This window comes from Lepisosteus oculatus, chromosome 3 (assembly GCF_040954835.1).
Source record: "Lepisosteus oculatus isolate fLepOcu1 chromosome 3, fLepOcu1.hap2, whole genome shotgun sequence".
Classification (NCBI taxonomy): domain Eukaryota; kingdom Metazoa; phylum Chordata; class Actinopteri; order Semionotiformes; family Lepisosteidae; genus Lepisosteus; species Lepisosteus oculatus.
Genome location: NC_090698.1, coordinates 53,388,173 through 53,407,813, shown reverse-complemented (window position 1 = coordinate 53,407,813; position 19,641 = coordinate 53,388,173). Strand labels below are relative to the sequence as shown.

Sequence of the window (19,641 nt, the reverse complement as noted above, 5' to 3'; positions counted from 1 at the left end):
CCTACGCAACCCAAGATTTTATAATCACCATTCAGAAATTTGTAATAGGTTTATTCCATGCTGAAAAGAGAAAACACAACGTTTCGGCCATGGAGCCTTCTTCAGGTGTGTCACCCACCCGAATTAGAATATACTGTTGTGCTATAGTTTCTCTCAGACTCCAGTCTTCACACATGTAATTGGCAAACAGACGCCATAATTAAAATATAACTAGGGGGTCTCTGCACTGCTGAAAATAAAAGAGCAAGCTACATATATATCAAATGAAAATGCCATTTGACCTTACATACTAATACAAAATAATGAAAGCTAAAGGTAAATATCTTTTTATACTCCCCAATTACATGTACATCTCTATTCATATTTACTTGGTTAAACACAAACATAAATCACACATTTCTTTTGAATACAACAGGCAACCCAGAGAGTAAAACTCAAAGCTGGAAGAGATTCATACAAGTGTGATTCATACAGTCAGATATTAAGTGTTACAAGCAAATTCAATGATTATTCCCTGACACAGGCCATGAACAGAAAAACAGGAGTATGTTTGGTGCCATACATAAAATAATAAAAACAAATTATTTGAAAATTGACCCAGTATCTCTTCCCCTTTGACGTGTGCATCTAGTTTCATAAAATAATTATAGTGTAATTGCACTTAGATGGGTTTCTTACATCAGGCTACCTCTTTATGTCAAAATGTAATGGCAATAACTGAGATGGCACTCTGTCGTCTTCACAACAGTGTACTTCTTTCATCCATCATTTAAAACTAGATTGAATTATGCATACTTTAAAAAGATCACTTTTTAATTTACTTACATTCTTTACCCTAGCTGAGCAACCATTCAGGTCAACATATAAAAGGAAGTGTATCCTATATTGAAAAAAGGACCAATAGCTTGTAACCTGGAACTGGAAAAATATTGCCCACAGCAATTAAATTTTTCATTAATACAATTAAGAAAAGACTCACTCACATATTTTATATGCTTTCAGGATAGTAGCTGCTGATAAATCAGATTTAAAAAAAGAACAAAATTAGGCTAGACAGGAAATGTGTGATGCCTTGTTTAAAAAGCTTTTTCTTCAATAATTAATGGGCCACCAGTAATATCTAAAAGGTCATTTCTGACATCTGCTAAACTATCATCGGCCATGACTGGGTGATACATTTTTCCAGCGTTCCTGTTAAAATATTAAATGTTTATGACAGGATAAAATCTGACACTGAACAACATGTTTCATTTTAAACCAAATAGTAGACAAGAATGAACTTAAATAATGATCCCTCAGTAATAACCTTGGAGTCTTGTAAATTAAGTTTTATTTTCTGACATTTCTTACACAATGGATTTCAGCAGCTGTTTTATTGTGTTCATTTCCACTGGGGGCTTACACCTATGTTTTAAAGAAACTATGATTGCAGGTACAGAGAATCATTACCTCCATTGGATGTCATTCTTTTTTCATGTGGTAGTATGAAATGTGTAACAGCAGGCAGATCAACACTAAGATACCCAACCATTTAAGATGAATTACAGCAATTTACCTTCATATTCCTTATATTACCTATAAGATCCCTTACATTCATATAGTTTCTTAAACTCATTTTGTGTTGAAAGCTCATTGAAAACAGGAAAAAAAGAACTGAAAGCCAAAAATCAATCTCTAGTGTTGAGGTGCGACTAAATTCTTAATGACAGTAATATGTTTTATTTACATTTAACTACTTAGCACACCATTTTCTTCCATAAATACACAGTATATAAGAATAAACCTACCTGCTTTGGCAAGCGGAACAATGAGTTCCTGTAGAACATATCCTTGGCCTGGCTCCAGGTACCATCTATAATTATGATGTTGTAAGCAGCAGAAGAAGAATTCAAATCCAGCTCTTCTAGGTTTTCTGCATCAGACCCAGGATACAGAATCAGAGTGCCGGGAGTTTGACACACAGAGGCCAGTTCAGGATATCTAACACAAAAAAAAATGCAGGCCTTGGTAAAATGCAGCAAATGACACAGCAGCATAAACAATTGTGCTACACAACACATATTCTAAACACAGTTCTAACTATAAAATACTTAAATCTTCTTTTAAACAGAAGATTCTTAAAATAAAATACTTAAATCTTCTTTTATCTGTTGTCTTCATGATAAGGTGCTCTTCATAATGAATGCAAATACTTTGTCATTATGTAATGAATGTTCCCAGGTAAAATATGCAACCAGCACTTATTTTGATGCCATTTTGCATTTATCTCACTGTTCTTTATTTAAAAAGAAATACGTCCTTCATTATTAAGTGATAGTAACCTAGAAAATTTCCCTATTTCATATACTATACATCGAATAAAGTATGAATGGACATTTCTTCAAATTAAATACATCATATTGGATTAAAATTATACATGAGTGGCAGTTCCAACATCTATTTTTATCCTTATTTTCTAAGACTGCCCACAAAGAGTCTTGTCATCACCAACAACAAACTGCAATATTGAGAACCAAACAGGGCCCCTTTAAAAGAATCAAATGTATTGTTTTCTGGTGACATTAGTTTGTCAAGGCTATAGCATGCTTTGTGGGAGACAAAACTATTGTTTTCCAGTATCATTTTAGACATGGAGCAAAGGGGGGACCAAAAGATTAGAAAAAGGAAACCAACATAAATAAGCACCTTTTTCTGCAACTGATTTTTTGCAGCGGCAGAGCCAATTTTTCCCCAAGGTGGTTTTTTTTATTAACAAAAAAGCATATTTTAAAACCCGGTGAGGAGTAAGATCACTTCTGATTGCTGTAGAGACCTTGACATTTCCAAAGGTATGAGAAAATGAAAACAGAGAGAGTTGAACAGAAATAGTGGAAACAGAAATGTATTTTTCTAGGTGACAGAAAAAAAGCTAAGAGCTAGAAACTACTAATCTGTGTCAAACAGTAAAAATAATTTTCGAGTGCCATGGTTATTCATTTTCTGATAAACACAAAGAAAACACAAGAAAAATGTTTAATTTAGAAATAAAATCTAAAAATGTTGCACCGAAACAAATTTCTCCATTGAACTGCCCTTGCAAATAAATCTAAACCATTGTCCAACTGCTGTTAAAAAGTGCTTTTCCTTGTATGCTGTGGTCATTTGTACACAATATGTGGATTTACTCAATAAGAATAGGAAAAATATTTTTAAATCAATTTCATATGCTTTCATAAAGTTAAATCAGGCACATTAGAAAAATTTAAGGAAGTAAACAGCAGCAAACAGAAAATATGGAGCCAAGGCTTTAAAACTGCTTATTTTCTAACTGCTACAGGATAGCACTGTAAATTTGCCAATACCAATGCTCTACTGCTAAATGTTGAGACCGCATAAATGATGTATGCTGATTTTATTCAGAATGGTTGTAAACAGGTTAAGTTAAGCAATTAGAATTACATTTCTTCGTGGTAAAGTCTGAGCATGGAAAGTGGTGTATATCAAGTGTAATGAAAAAAAAAACTGCTGAATGCCAATTCTATAAACTCTGTTCATCCCCACAGGCCACCCATTTATCAGTGAACCATTGACATTGTGCCACCCACACAAATTAAAAGGGAAAATGCTACAGAATTCCAAAACTGTTAAAAATGAAATCACCAGCCATGTGTCATTGCCAAAACTGTTTTACTGAGTTATTCTGTATGGTGTCTTACCATTTGCCTGTGTAAAAGATGGCAACAGTTACTTCTGCTGCTGTTCATTTATTTCTAGCTTTCAGTGTTGATATAACCTCAGTGCCATGGTCCTCGTGGACCCAGGGTGTTTGCAATTGATTGACACCCCCTTAATTCAGCATCTCAGAAGATCACATTGTTTATATTAGACTAACTTAAATTATTGCATATTACAAAGCCAGGAAACCCAAGAATAAGGGCTCAAGTCTGAGATCTTTTGAGCACCTTATTAGATGCCAGTATAATAGCTGTCATTATTGAGGACTAAGATGAATGAACTCCAGACAGTTTGATAGCAGTAGTCCACAGTACATCAAGGGATTCTACTGCACAAATCTAATAGATTTGCCAGGATTACATATCTCTTTGAGAAAATCCCATTTTGTCAGGAAATAATTCTCTCTGTCATTATTTTGCTTTTTGTTTTCATTTTTTTTAGTGTGTGCGTGCACACAAAACTGGGATTTGTAGCTTATTTCATAGCAAGCTTTCCCTCTGGCACTAAACTATGCCTCAGTGAGTTGCAGGTAATCTAACAGTCAATTATAGCAAGCATATTAAAAATATTAAAGTTGTTTAAAAGTCTCTGTGGAAGTACAGTAGTACTTCAAGAATACAATCTAATCTAAAGGAACGAAAGCCCTCTTTGTTACCAAATATAGTACTCATCTTCTCATTTATCAAATATAAAAATATAAAATATTTCATGCACATTTATCACTTTCCTCTAAAGAAATATACCCCAGTACATTAAATACTTGTATTTAAAAAGTGGAAAGTACTGTATATAGAAATGAGGCTTTAGCATAGGGCTGCTAGAAAACATGTACAGTAGCTGATATAATGCTATATTACATTTGTCTGTTTAACACACTTTACGCATCTTAACGTCTTGGAACAGTTGGCTGGCAGTTGGCTCTTGTTAGGTTATTACGTACTCATAATGTGTTCTCTATTATGAGAACACCTTATCAAATTGTCTCTGACTTCAGTGTGTACAGTTCATAGGCAAAAGTTAAAATGGAAAAACAAAATCTGTCAAATAGAAACAATTATGAAGCTGAAATTAAAGAAATCACTCAGAACCATAACACAGAAATTGTACAAACGAAAACCTTGTTGAATACTTTGTCATTCATAATCAGCATTTATAATATACTGAACATATATACTGAATCAACATTTATAATATTCTGAAAGTGTGTAAATGAATGAAAATCAACAACAGCCAGAATTTGCAGCAGTAAAGCTACCAAATACCAAATAGCAGTTCATAGAACACTGAAACAGCAGAACTACAATTAAGGCTATATTGCAACATGTAAAACGCTTACTGTATCAGCACCAAGAACAGATCATTCAGATTAAAATGTGCTCAAAAGTACAGAAGCGAGGCAAAAAAGTTGAGAAAATTCTAGTTTTATAGAAAGATGAGAACAAGATAAATATGTATCACAGTGATAGAAAGGTTAAAGTGTGGAGAAAAATAAATTGCAGATGAGCCAAAGAACACCACGTCATCTGTGAAGCATTGGCATGCATGGCTGCCTCTGGAAATGGCTCCCTTGCTTCTATCCATGGTATAACTATTGATGGTAGCAGCAGAATGAATGCTTAAACAGAAACGTTGTGTCAGCTTGTGAAGAAAATGTCTCCATACTTGCTGGACAGTACTTTACCATGCAGCATGATTATCTGAAATGCATGGGCAATGCAAGCTCTGAGTTCTTCAGGAGAAAAACAGATTGGCCAAACTCCAGTTTTCAGTCTCCGAGTACGACTTTCAATGTGCAGAAGACAGCATGTAACATGAATCAGACAGATGGTCCAGAACATGCAGGCCAAAACGTCTGATTTGAATATTTGAAAAATAGTTCTTCACCCTGCAATACAAGTAGTTTGCAGGGCCTTCTCATTGTAATAAAAATCCTATTATTTCTAGAAGAAGTACAAGTAGCTTATTAAGACCTTTCTGAGAAACATTTGTACCACATGGGTGGCTGGGTGTCCTTCTCTTTAATCTCATCAACCACCTGCTTGTCTAGATGACTTCTCTGTCATGTTTCCTGTGGTGTTTAATTTTCATTTGCTCATTGGCACTGGGACACCAGATTTAAGTGGAGTAAATACAACAACCACTGATGTGGGTTTGAATGAATCAACGAGTAGGGTTTTTTTTTTTTAATAAGGGGCCATTCATTTCCTAAGGAGCAATTACTGCTTCTGTGTCCTAATTATATACGAATTGAGCTACCTTTGTGCCTTGTGTACTCTGCACTGCAACTAACAAATAGATGAAATATAATTAGACACATCTGGGACAATGAGAATCAGGCTTGAAGGCAGAGATAAAAAATAAAGTGAAAAGTAAGTCTACTGTAGTGTAAAAGTAAGACTTGTTTTCCCGCACAAGCATTAATATTTTGAAAGAATATCCTTTCTTCTCCCCGCCCCCACCCCTTGAACTATACTCCAAACAAATTTCAAGGACATATTCACATAAACATCTATTGTGGATAAAACATGAAAAAGCTGTTTTGCCTCATTTACTTAGCAAATGCTATCCCATTCATATTCAGAAAGAGATATTAAAATGCTTGTAGTACATTCTAAATTCTACTATTTCATAAGATACTGTATTTCACATATTTGAAACTAATTAGGCATTAATCTTGCTTGCATGGTCACAAAGAGGAAACAAATGGACCAAGGCACAACACAGACTTAACTAACCTCTTCCCTTCTTCCAGTTAGTACTGTAGCATCAACAAAAAATACCCTATGAAAGTATAAGATTAAATCAAAAGAATACTAGTTTCATATGCATTTCACAAAATTCAATTTAGAAGATAGTAAAATAGAATGACCTGTAGCTCTAAAATCTCAAATGTCTTGTCTGTCATATACAGTAGATCTCTTGAAATGGAAATGCTTTGTCAATACACATGTGCATGGGGAAAGTCCTTATGATGGAACTGGTCATTCAGAAAAACAGAAAAGAAAAATCTTCAGCGTCTTTTATTATGCTGAAATGCTGAAAATAAAATTGAGAAATCACCATAAATATATCAAATATAGAGAAAAGCTGACTGTACATCAGCAGTCATACCAGCTGCACCCATACAGCACAAATTCTTCCCTGGGACCCTGAAACATGTGGCAATTTTCGTACGCATATGATTACATTACGTGTCAATCATGTTGACGTCTGTCTGCCCTTCAAAATCTTCGTCAGCCATTCCTAATAAGGTGACTGTGGGTGTCTTTTTGACCACCCTCTGATAATTAGCAGCCCCAAGGCCAATAATTAATTACAAATGACAAGTAACTCAGTGGTATGCTTTCACACTGCCCTTTATTCTCCAGATATGCTCAGTTCCGCAAATACTCACAAACGAAATTAGAATTCTCACATAGCCTAAACTAAAACATACAATACATGCATCTCTGTTACAACAACTATTGTGTTTTCCCCCCAAAACCAAACTGTATTTTCACAATTTGTCACAAAAGGTCTTCCTGTAGAAAGATTTTAAGTAGGGAATTGGCAAATAATAACAAGGTTTTAATTCATGATCTAGAAAAAAAAATGTTCAGTTGCTGAATGGGCAGAGCAAGAATATAGATTGGATGTTATTCTGATGTGTTTTTTTGTATATCTCAATGAAGATATTATTTACAGTATGGTAGTTAAGGGATGACAACATTTGAATGACTCCCTTCACCTATTCAAGTTTTGGCTATTATAAATGGAATGGGTTCTAGGTTAAAAGTTTAAATAACCCCCTCCCTAAAATTCACCTTCAACAAAACAAAACTAAGTGACATCATAAACTGTTGTGATGAGACTCCCTACGTCTATTTATACATTTTCTATTAATTTTAGATGCCATCAATCAGGAGATATACTATCCGAAAGAGTATCTTACAGGCTAATATATTTGCACATTTGTCATCCAACAGCAAACATTACTAAGGTTCAACAAAATACTTAATAAATCTAGTTTATTCAAGATTAAGATGAATTAATTTGATCAACAAACTGTGCAGTTACTAATCAGTTTACAGTATGTAAATACTGACAGGATTTCCTTTATTCAGAATATAGGATTAAAAATCTTCCACATTACAGCCCCAGAGCTTGATCAAAGTAAGTTTACACAACAATAAACTATGGCTTGAGTCAACAGTTAGCTTCATTAACATGTAAACAGAAGCTTCTTTCGATATCAAGGATTGGTGCTGAAAACAATGTGTGTATTCAAAATGCAGGAAAAGGCAAAGAATGTAGTATTACAATTAACTTCTTATAAGTACCCATTAATTTTAAGTAGCATCTAAAATCATATCAAGTAATATTAAGTTTGCTTTTCATTAGAAATTGTTTATTTTCATTGCAACTAATAATCAGACTTAATTTTACTTCTCTTTGAAAAACAAAAATCCTTCAAAAATCTCAAACTATAGGCTGCAAAGGAACAAGTAAAGGTTTATTTCATGATGAAAAGAGAAGAAAGAAAACACAACGTTTTGGCTGTGGAGCCTTCTTTGGGTGTCATGCTGGTTTAGTAAGAGAAGGGGGCACGTGGCCCAGGGAGAAGGGGAAGGAATGACAAAGAGATTTAGAGGAAGGCCAAAACATTGTGTTTCCTTTCTTCTTTTTTCGGCATGGAATAAACCTTTACTTGCTCCTTTGCAGCCTACGCATGCTGACGCAGCTACCTACTTGAACTACTTCAAACTAAAGACTATCCTCTTTGTTCAATTCTTGAAACCACTTCTATGGAAACCAACAGAAGCACACACTGACCATTTAATACATTTCAGCCAAACAGGTGTATGTATCCATCCATTTTCTAACTGCCTTCAATACAGGGTTGAGGGGGAGGCAGAGCCTGTCCCAGCGCAAGTAATAGCAATGGGCACAAGGCAGGATACACCCTGGAAGGGGCACCAGTCCATCGCACACACACAGACACAAACATTCGTTCACACTCATACCAGGCCCAGGTTTCCTAGATGCCAAGTAACCAAGTTACTAGGTCTTTGTACTGCTGGACGAGCGCCAAGCCAAAACCCTCATGAACACCAGGAGAATATACAAACTCCACACAGATAGCACTGCAGGCCTCAGCACTATGAGACAGCAACACTAACCACTGCACCCCCCTATTCTACTTGTAGCATTACATTATTTTGTGTGAGATATCTACCTCAATCCTCTAGAATGATATGATTTTTTTGTAGGCTGTCTAGGTACAACAAAAACTGGTTGAAATCTTTATCCCCAGGTCCCTATCCCCTGTAATCAGAAGCTCTTATTTATCTAATCCATCAGCATTCTCTTACTTTGAGGTTTGACGCCATAAAACAGCTTTCAACAAATTTATGAAGAATATATTCTTGTAAACCTTAAAATAAAATTTACTACACTTTCTCCTTTATACCATACACTAAATTTTAATTTTCATATCTCTTCCTATACTAAGGGGAGATATCATAAATAAGTATTGGAGCCAATAGCACTTACCTTTTTTAATGCTTCTCAGTATATTAGTTTTTCTGTCAAGATACTGAACTCACTTCCACCAAAGTGTTTTAGATAAATTCAATCCTATCTTATTTTATTTGGAAGATGTGCCCTAGGATGTACTTAACATTATAACTCCCAGAGGTTACAGTTTGTACATAATTGTATATAATACTATTGGGCCTTTCAGTTTAGGACCTTAAAGACTTGGTTGGATTCTGGTTAATTAGCTTCTTGGCACCCAGCTGAGCAGACATTAATCAAATAAATTAGACTCCTAAATCTTCGTTTCCTGCCCCTAAAGGTAGGATTGTTTCTTTACGAATGAGCCCTTTTACAGCAAATTCTCTGGAAAGTTTGGGGAAAAAAAAGTCAACCTCTTCCTTGGGACCACTATATAATATCACAAGTTTTCACTCATCTGGAACAATCCCTTCTTACTGATTTTCAATATTTTACCTATACACCATGCTCTAAAATGGTCATATGCTCAAGTACCCACAATTATCTCTCTGATGATAATGGATTATGTGTGCAGCAGGACTGAATGGAAAGCTACTTGTCTACCTTTTTTTATTATTTTACGTTAGTCTGACTCCACGCTGAACTTCCTGCATAGAACACTGCTCTGACTTCTCTTCCATTGGTTGATCTAATAAACTGGTTCAATAGTCACATCTTTATATATTTTTTTCTTAATCTAAAAATTAACTTTGATTGCAGTTGCAGTGGAAGAGAGAACTACTCTAGATGAATAGTAATCAACTTTGGAAAATTGTTTTGGCAAATATATTTTTTCCCTTCTAAAAATCTGGCACAGCAGGTGATCCATTTTAAATCTGTATATGGAGCTTATACAAGTGCTTCCCACACCACCTTCCACAGAATCCAAAGATATCATGTTTTAAAGTATGGTGTCTTGTGGATCTCACCACTTACCGGATATAAAGCAGTATTTCAATGAAGATTATGTTCATTGAAACAAGCTTATTTCTTGCAATAAATTGTACTGATTTTAAAATCACTTGGTGTATTGGTAAAAAGTATGGCATGAGCTGAAAATGTTGAAATAAATTTAAAACCACACAATAGTTCAAGCTGGGAATTACTCGCAACCCATTCCATCATAGATGTATTCACTGTGCACCTGGAACATATTTACATACTGTATATTCTGAGGTGTGTGTTTTGGCAATATGTCTTAGAGGTGCCAGGTAATTTATTCAATGAAACTTGGATCCCTACTGTTCAAAAACAATTTCCACATTTCAGAGAATTTTCAAGTATGACACTTTATTGGCAGGATTTACAGCAGAGTATTATTTTTTCTTGGCTGCAGGGTTAGGTGGATACTGAGATCTCTTTAAATCATATTTGTTTACACTCATTTCCAGGCATAATTCAACAGTCAACATCAATGACTGACCCTCATGGTCGACCATGATCCCGAAAGTGTCTAATAAGTCTGACATGAAACTGTACACTGTCTGGCAGGTTAAGAAATAATTCAGTCTATGATTAGTTTTGCAATGTGTGGGGAATTTGGCATTACATATTATGTAGGGGGGAGTGTTGGGAGGGGTGTGTTAATGAGCTGACTTGTTCTACGTGATTATCAAATTAAATGGAAAAAAAGGTTTTATCAGCTTAAAGGTTTTACAACCTAAAAAACAAAGAAATACCCATACATATTTAAATTACCCCTCCCCATTTTCCAATATACTGTTTATAAAATAAATCAATGTCTGTATATTTTGCATAGCTTTACTGCTAACTGCCAATCCCTTTCTTTTAGGTTTCATCCAAAAAATAAAACTTCAAATATTGTTTAAAAATAAAGAGGGCAATATCTGGAACTCCCTATAAACTCCAGACCATTTTCAAATTAATAGCCACCATTGCACTGCCCTATATAAATAAAATCTTATGGGTTATCACTTAAATTATTTTTTCATTATATTGTTGGATAAAGGGTTTTGTTTTAGGAAAAAAGGGCATTAACTATGTCATGTCTCAACTACATTAGCATATGTGATGTACCCCTTTGTACAAAAAGAAAATTAATGTGTCATGTCTTCTGTGGATGCTAGACAAAATGCCATTATTGAAACTTGAAATTGTTATATAATGACCTGTATTTTTGAGAGTTCAGATAACAATAATGTGGTCAAATGAAAAACAGTTTAATATCTGCAGTTTTGATATTTGCCATGTTGGGAGCCCAGCAGCTTCTGTTGTTCATTCATACATTCTACGAGATTCTACAGTCTACAACATTGCAAGTTATCTTTTACACCTCCACATCATTTATTTAGAATAAAACCTTAGAGATAGACATTTAAAGAGAATTTCCTATCTGTAAAATTATTAAAACTTTTTTTAATATTGGAAATACTTTAGGTGTCCATGTAAGTTATCTGAATACAGCTGAAAAACAAACACTAATTATTTTATACAAGTTGGTAATCTCCTATTCCAACTGTAAAACCCTGATGTTCCATTTTCCTGCCTATTTTTTTGCATTGCTTATGTTCTGGGGGATGACCATGGGATAGGAGACATGTTTTATTATAATGTTATCTCTTTTACCTTTCCTCATTAAATCTTCTTCCAATTAAAACTTTACATTTTCCAGGAGGAAGACAGGCAGCCAAAAGAGGAACGGTACGCAGTACTCGACTCTCCTGCAAAAAAAAGAAACTTTGAAGATGAGTTTTCCTATACAGGCTAGTAGATTAATACAGTACCAACATCCAATAATGATTGCTTAATGAGAAAATATGTGTTCAAAATACAAGTATCACATCTAGATCCTAAACTGGCACGAGGACTCTGGTATTTTATAGAAGAAAAGTAAAATGCTTAAGTTTTATATTGTAAAATGCAGAATCACTACTTCCATTTCCAGTCCTCAGTGGTACTACTTGTTACCTCTAGATGAAACACCATGAGCTAGAAGTCAACAATCTTTATGTATCACTGGAAGTGATCAGACTTCAGACTATAAAGACTTTGTCTAAATAAAACTGCTGCTGCTCAATTAGTTGATGGGTGAGCATACAATAGATACCAGTAAAGGCATTATTGTGACCATGGCTGTAAAGTATGCAACTGTACAGAGTTTTAACAGGGGTTCAACTGTTTGGAATTATTGTCAAAATAATTTTCTGTTGCATTAACATACCTGAAATCTACAGTATTAAGTAACTTATAGTCTTTGATTCTTGTCTCAAGACATTTCTACATGTTTAGGGATTCCCATTTTTACTATTTTACAATTGCATACCCTCCTTTAAATGGCAAGTTATGATCACTGACATTATTATGATTATAGCAAGAGATAAATACTGTATCAAGATCAGTGATGTCTGGACTTTTAATTCTTTTTCTAATTCATTAAAACTAAACTATTTTTAGTACTGTATAAACAGTTAACTTTATAGTAATCTCTTGACTTTTGAAATGTACTATACTATTAAAAAATTCAATGTTTGTTTACCGTGTATCAAGCATCCCTAAAGAATTAAGTAAAAACTGTCCTTGTTTATCCAGTTATTTTTAATTTTCTAAGCCCCACATCAGACATTATAATGGGGCTGGTGGTAGCAAAAAGGTAAACAGGAAGGAAATATCACATAGGAAACCCCAGAGCAATATCTGCAATAGTTGGGGACTTTAAAAATACCCGTCAGCACAAATGTGTTGAGTAAAGGATGGACAGCCGGGCAGCTGTGGGTTTAATGACTGCTCCTGGAGTACGCTGGGAAGCTCCAGAGGAAGCAGACACAGTTTCACTGACAGGCAATTCTCCAGCCATTTCCCAGGCTGTTTTCTTCTCCGTTTTGGAAGCCGAACTCTGCCCCTTCCCACAGCCTCACTCACCTCAGCTGGATGCTGAACAATATACAAACATGTGGAGACTTCCAAAGGATGGACTGGGAGGAAGGGGCACAGGCAGACCTTCTGGGGGCGGCTGAAAATGCAATAGATGTAGAAACATAAGATCATGGCATTCTGTTCTATTAGGAAGCATTTCAAAGCAAACAAAAAGCATCCAGTCACTCTGGTAGTAAATCGCTACAGTGATGGTTAGAAAACTCCAGTTGCGTATTTTAATGATATAGTGGTAGTTTGGATGGGAGGGGGCAAAAATCATTTGTGCAAAATCTCTGTATTAAAGGGTTCCCCCCTGTGCCCACCCACTCCTGGAGTATCACCTGCTGTACTCACAAAACTGCTTAGTAAAGCAAATGTGTCAATTTGTCCCCCACCCCTAGGTACAGTATTTAACTTTGAGGGCCTTTCTAATGTCTAAGGGAGGAGGGTCATTTTTCAGCAACCCAATGATAACCCTACTCTCGGGGTAACAAGTATTCTTATTCATTCAGCTGTCCCGGGAAAACCATTTTGGAATAAAAGACTTTGCAGTGAAAAACAATTGTGCCTTTTCTCCTCAAGAATTTGAAGTGGTTTACATTTTAGCTTATGAAGAGAAAACTGCTTTACATACTTAACATTATTAACTCTTTAAAATACTTATTTTAATTATAGTTTGGGGATCTTGTCTAGTAGGTCTTGTTTTAAAATTGCAAATTCTAGAATGTAAAAATATCAAAGATCAAACTTTTGTATTTAATTTTATTCTAACCACAAAGACTGAAGCTAGAAACCCTACAGACAGCAAGCATAAAGTTTTAATCCTTTTAGTATTGTAGTATTATTCCTTGTAGTATAACTGGTATTTATAGTTATTTCAGTACTTTGTTAATATATTATGTACCTCATTTTTATGTAAGTTAAAGGAATTGAAATGCTGTTTAAAATATTTAAAGAGTGACAGTTAAGTGACCTGTCAACCAACGTTCCACAGACTTAATTTTTTAAATTATTTTTGATCACAGGAAAGGATGGATTGTTTCAATGAATATAGAACATACATTTAAGTTTCTGGTAAAGGTAAAATACTTGAACTGTACTCAATTTAAAAAATGGGGTGAAAATACTATTGCTCTTTGTTGTCTGATTTCAGGTTTACCTCACTTGAACTTAACTTCAGAGAAACGCAAGCAAGTACTTCATAATTAGTCTTCGGGGGAAAAGATTTATATGGCAAGATATTCCAGTTTAGTAGGTGCTTTGCTTAGAAATGCCAACAAGTGAAATCAAAACATTTCCTGTTTAACACAACCAAATTTGTAATGCAGGATGTAAAGACAAAAGGAAGCATAATTGCTAATAGCAACATATGTAAATACAAGTAAACTGTGATTGTCAGCATAGACTCAAAAACAGATTATACAGTATTTTACAGAGGTGCAGTTTCACACAAACCAGATTAATTTACACCAGATACCTATGCCTAATCTATTGTTGATCAATGAATAGGAGTAGATATTGAAGAAACAAAGTACATTTTTCTATGAAACATTACATTTTCTGAAAAGCTGTACTTTAATGAGAAGTATTTTCTGTGATTTGGCCTCAAGTTTAAAAACTGCAACACATGTTTGTGTAATGACAAATGGTGCCATCCTTCAAAGCATGATATTTTGCAGCAATATCATAAATATCTGGTTTAAATCATTACATTTTGCTCATTACTAGGCAACCTGCACTCAGCCTAAGACCTCATTGTTCATTAACTATATCATTCTTCTTGAACTATAAAAAATAAACCACAGTCAGAGAGCCAGGATTTGTAAAGGGCATATTCTAGTCTGACTCGGTTAGATAAATTAAACAAAAGAAAGTTCTTCTCCATTGTTCACATTTCATAGGCAATAACAAGTGTACCTTTTATACTCCAAACCCAATTGACAACTGAGGTTAGAATAACGCTCAGAGTTAATTAAGCCAGAATTACTTGTTTCTTTTCTATAACAAAGGCCAAAAAGCTATAAGTCCGGTTTGAAACATGAGCTATTACTTACAAACAATTAAGCTATGTGACAAACACCTGTATAACCTTAAGACATTTATATAAATATTGATAATGTTTTTGCTCTATTATTCTAGTCTAAACCGAAACATAAATGTGCCGTTTCTCACATAGATTCTACCAGTGCTGGAAATTTGCCAGGATTTCATGTGGAAGTATAATGGAGGAAATATGTAAATTAAAAGAAGAAGGAAAGAACATTTCTTTCATCCTCTCACATCTTGGGCAAACAGGTCCTAAATGCTTCAAAGATATAGATGTACAGTACGTTTACTTTAAAATGTATGACTGCACATTTCCACAGTAGAATTATAAGCATACCTGTTATTTTATTTATACATACTTTATATTTTATAAACCTAGATAAGTTTACTACCTAAGTCAAACTGTACAGATATGTCCTATATAGACACACATTCTCATAAGTTGCATCTCTACTGTTCTTTGGAAAACTCATTAAAGCTTTTGCCTGATTATGTATGGCTTGCTCTTCTTAGAATGAGCCCCAGACTGATAAGGCTTTTAATTACATGGACAAGAAGGAAATTAAACATGTCATGTCCCAAGGGAAAAAGAAAACAACAAATCATCCTGTTGTGGTGTTTCAGTGCAAGATACTAATGCATATTTTATCATATGGTTACCTTGTGACAGCACTTGATTGGCAAAGCGTCAGTTAGCTAAATGGCCAAGCCCATTAAAAGGGTTATCATTCATGCACAACCATAAATCTAAATTAACATTCTGATGAGGCTGCTACTATAATCAATACAGTTTTCTTCAACCAATAAAGATAAACACTAGGCATTGAGTAAATACTGAAAAGGGAGTGTGTGTTTTATGCACAGTAGTTGTCTGCACAGTACTCAAGAACCTACATCTGAGTCAATGGCTAAAAAAATTTGTTCACAATTTACATTAATTGGGAGCTTGTTTTCATTTACTAGGATGATCCTTGTTCCTAGGATGAAGGAATAAAACTGTAGAGGTCTGTGTTTCTGAGATTTGCCCACGATTTGGAATCTCAGAGAGACTCTGAGAGCTAAGATGAAGATCTTACATATTTCATCTAAATTTAGTGCTGACTACCACAAACTTCTAAGAGGTGTTGAATGTTCCTCTGATTGCTCACAAGCACAACATTTTAATCAGCTCTGATATTTTTTGTATGCTTGGAAATTTGGAATTCTTTTACAAACTGTATATACAGCAGATTGTCAGCATTGATTGGGCTCTTGCAGACAGCAAAAAATAAGATTCTTTCCTCTTTGGGAGTTGAAAATGCAAAAGAATCCAAGAGGACATCGCACATAATTCTGAAGGTAATTCTGAGACTGAACAAAAGCAGAACACACATTGGAGACAAACAACTAACAATCATTGTTTCAAGGAAAATGTGCAATGTGGGCTACCTGATCAGGTTAATGCATTGCCAGATTGGATGGAGTAATTTTTTTTGTCATCTCCTCAGCCATGTTTATCACCAAGCTTGCATTCAAGCTGGTGGTGGACACACTAAGCCAGGTTTGAATGCATTGTGTTTATCACATCCAATATTTATCTGGAATCTGCTTTTGTAAATATGTAAGCAAAATGTTAGAGTCAGAGACATGAAGCACTATGATAAAGGACAGAGTGCAATATTACTACCCCATAAGTATTTTATGGTACAAAAGCACCAATTTGTCAATGCTGAAAATATAAAACATTTTCTGCAAAGGAAATTGTTCTCCTTTCTTCTTGCATACATAGTATGGGAAATGAAGATGCAATGATTTCAAGACTGAAGACCATCTGAGGTCCAGTGTACAATATGTAATTAACTTGTTATACCTTTGATAGTTTTAGAATCCAAAGACTTAAAAAATGTCCAAACCAGTTTTTAACTTTAAAATGCTGTATATCATAAATGAACAAAATGTGTAATAAAGATACACTTCCAAGGTCTGGTAAATAAAAAGTTTAGTTCTACAGCATATGCCCATGATTATCCATAGGTTAGAACATACTTTATATGCCACAGTGCTAAATTAGAAAGGGAATGATTGGACCTATGACATGTAAACATCCACTCACTATGAACTATCCACAGCCTAAATGTTTCTTGTCTTCTCTTTTCAGCATGGAATAAATCTTTACTTGTTCCTGTGCACTCACTATGCCAGGTTTATGAAAAGATCTCTTTAAATTGTTGAAATGTGGATTTCAATAAGACAGTAAAGATACTGAAAACAAAAATATTTGATTCTGGGATGGTATTGATTTAAATTTAATAAATACATTGTTGATTGAATCAAAATATCATGTTTACACAAATGGTATTGCCCGTCTTAACATGTACAAAATAGCATTATCCTTGCATTTACAGTATTTTACATAACTGCAATCTTTGAAACATTTAATGATCTGTCTAATCATAGTACCGGTAGTGGATATGTCCAAAGCATAGTTATTGTAGGTAATGCAATATTTTTTTTCTGAAATGGTAAAATATATACTGTGTTAAATATAGCAGCAAAACTTAAATTAGCCAACACAAAAGTACAATTGTATTTCTGAAGATATTCCAATCCCATGCACAATGATTTTAAACAGTTTTCTGATGGATCATTGTCTAATATTGTTAGTTCATTTGCAGCATACTGTACCTTCTACCTGATTTTTTAACATTGCTGGAAATAACTGTTTTTTCACCATCAACTGCTGTGATGTTATTGAAGACTTTTATCATTTGTAACCAGTCTGTACTTTCAATGACCTTATCAAAGCTTGATAATAAAACTTTGATTTAGATCCCACATCAGTATTCTCAGTCACCTTTTTGAAGGATGTTGCATGGTGTTCACTATGAGTACAGTGTCAGGTTTTCACAAGGAAAACAGGTTATATTACAAAACTGAAAAGGATCAACAACACTATGCACTCTGGAGTGGGTATTTATGGTTCCACTATAGTCAACTGTATTAAAAAAGTATTCACTAGGAATAACACCCAAAACTTAAGTGTACTGAAAGGATTATGGAGTGTTTTAGTCAAAATTAACCTGCTTGGCTGAGGGCTGACCTCCTGGCCACAGTAATAGGAGGCTGGAACACCCAAACAGATTGAGGAGTGACCAAGTGGCAGCTGCAGAGGTGGAGGTGGGATGAAGAAAGACATATGCGAGGGAGAGAAGGGGTAACATACAGTATTTATAATGTTTTAGATGAGGATACGACATCAGGAGTGAGTATGAAATACTGGCAGCTGAATCTACTGTTGTCATCCCTCCCTAACGTTCGTTATAAACGCCATTTCAAGGATATAAAAATAACTATTTTTATAACTATATAACTTTTTAAATAAATATTAAAAAGTCATGATGCTTCTCTTCTGTTTGAACCAATATTGTATAGTAGGTATTACGTGATTTAACGTATATGAACTCACTGACTGGCTGTATGTTTGTGAGACATCATTAAGTGAAAATTTTGCTTTCACATATATTTTGAAAAACGATGCCTTAAGGGTGGAAGTAATATGGTACCTGTGAGTTTTCTAAAGGAGCAGGATAAAGATGAACATGTGGCAGCAAAAACCAAAACAGGAATGACTACATCCAATGTAGCAATTACATGACCTCTATGAAGTGCAGTGCCACAACCCCAGAGAAAACTGCCGCCATGCCACTACAGTTCCAAGATAAACCAAGTGATCTGAAGTAAGAAGTAATTTATTTTTAAAAACTCAGTGGGACAGTTGAATCACATTGCATGCCATAACAGAAGCACTTAAAGACTACCAATAAAATCAATCACAGTTGTTTTCATGGAGCTGTAAGAAATCTCACAAAAAAATGAAAAGAACATGGTTCTCAAAGTTCTAACTTTTTTTACCAATTAAAAATGGTTCCTTGAGACCTTCGCAATCTCCAGCAGAATATCTCCATTGCCTGCAAGGGGAAACAGAGAACCCATACTGCCAAATTCAAAGAGTACAATTATTATACTAGGACCTTGTCTGCAGCAAGACCTATCCTATTGGGTAATTCAGTGTCTTGTTATGACTGTTTCAACACTGCCCCCAGGTGTTTTAAATGAATAATACTTTTTTTTTACAGAAGCTTGAAAGTACTTAAAAAATGGAATCTACTGTAAGTACTATTACTTGAACGGATTGTTACTTTGGTTATTTAAGAATAGGGTTAGGCCAACCGAATAATATTTTGCTTATTGATTGAATAAAAACATAAAACCATTAAAATCAGAGAACCCTAATCAAATCCTAAGTTACCCTGCAAGTTAAAAGCAATTTTGTTAACCATCTCTGGATCTGAAAAGGAAATTCTAAAACATTTGGAAGAGTTAAGAAAAGGGTAAATACTACAAGCATCCTTAAAGAATGTTTCATACTAAATAAAGTTATTAATAGCTTGGCATTCCTAAAACCCCCTGTGTGGATGTACCTTCCATCCAATG

General features: G+C 34.6%; 1 protein-coding gene across 1 annotated transcript in view; it reads right to left on the bottom strand.

Annotated features, from left to right (window-relative positions):
* The window catches only part of dtwd2 (DTW domain containing 2), a 55,934-nt gene that overhangs the window by 24,087 nt on the left and 12,206 nt on the right, over positions 1 to 19,641 (bottom strand). Inside the window, exons 2-4 of the mRNA XM_015365978.2 lie at positions 13,129 to 13,219; positions 11,836 to 11,930; positions 1,788 to 1,980 (exon numbers count right to left, since the gene is read on the bottom strand). Coding sequence (XP_015221464.1) covers positions 1,788 to 1,980; positions 11,836 to 11,930; positions 13,129 to 13,219 — 379 coding nt within the window. The remainder of the gene's footprint in view (positions 1 to 1,787; positions 1,981 to 11,835; positions 11,931 to 13,128; positions 13,220 to 19,641) is intronic.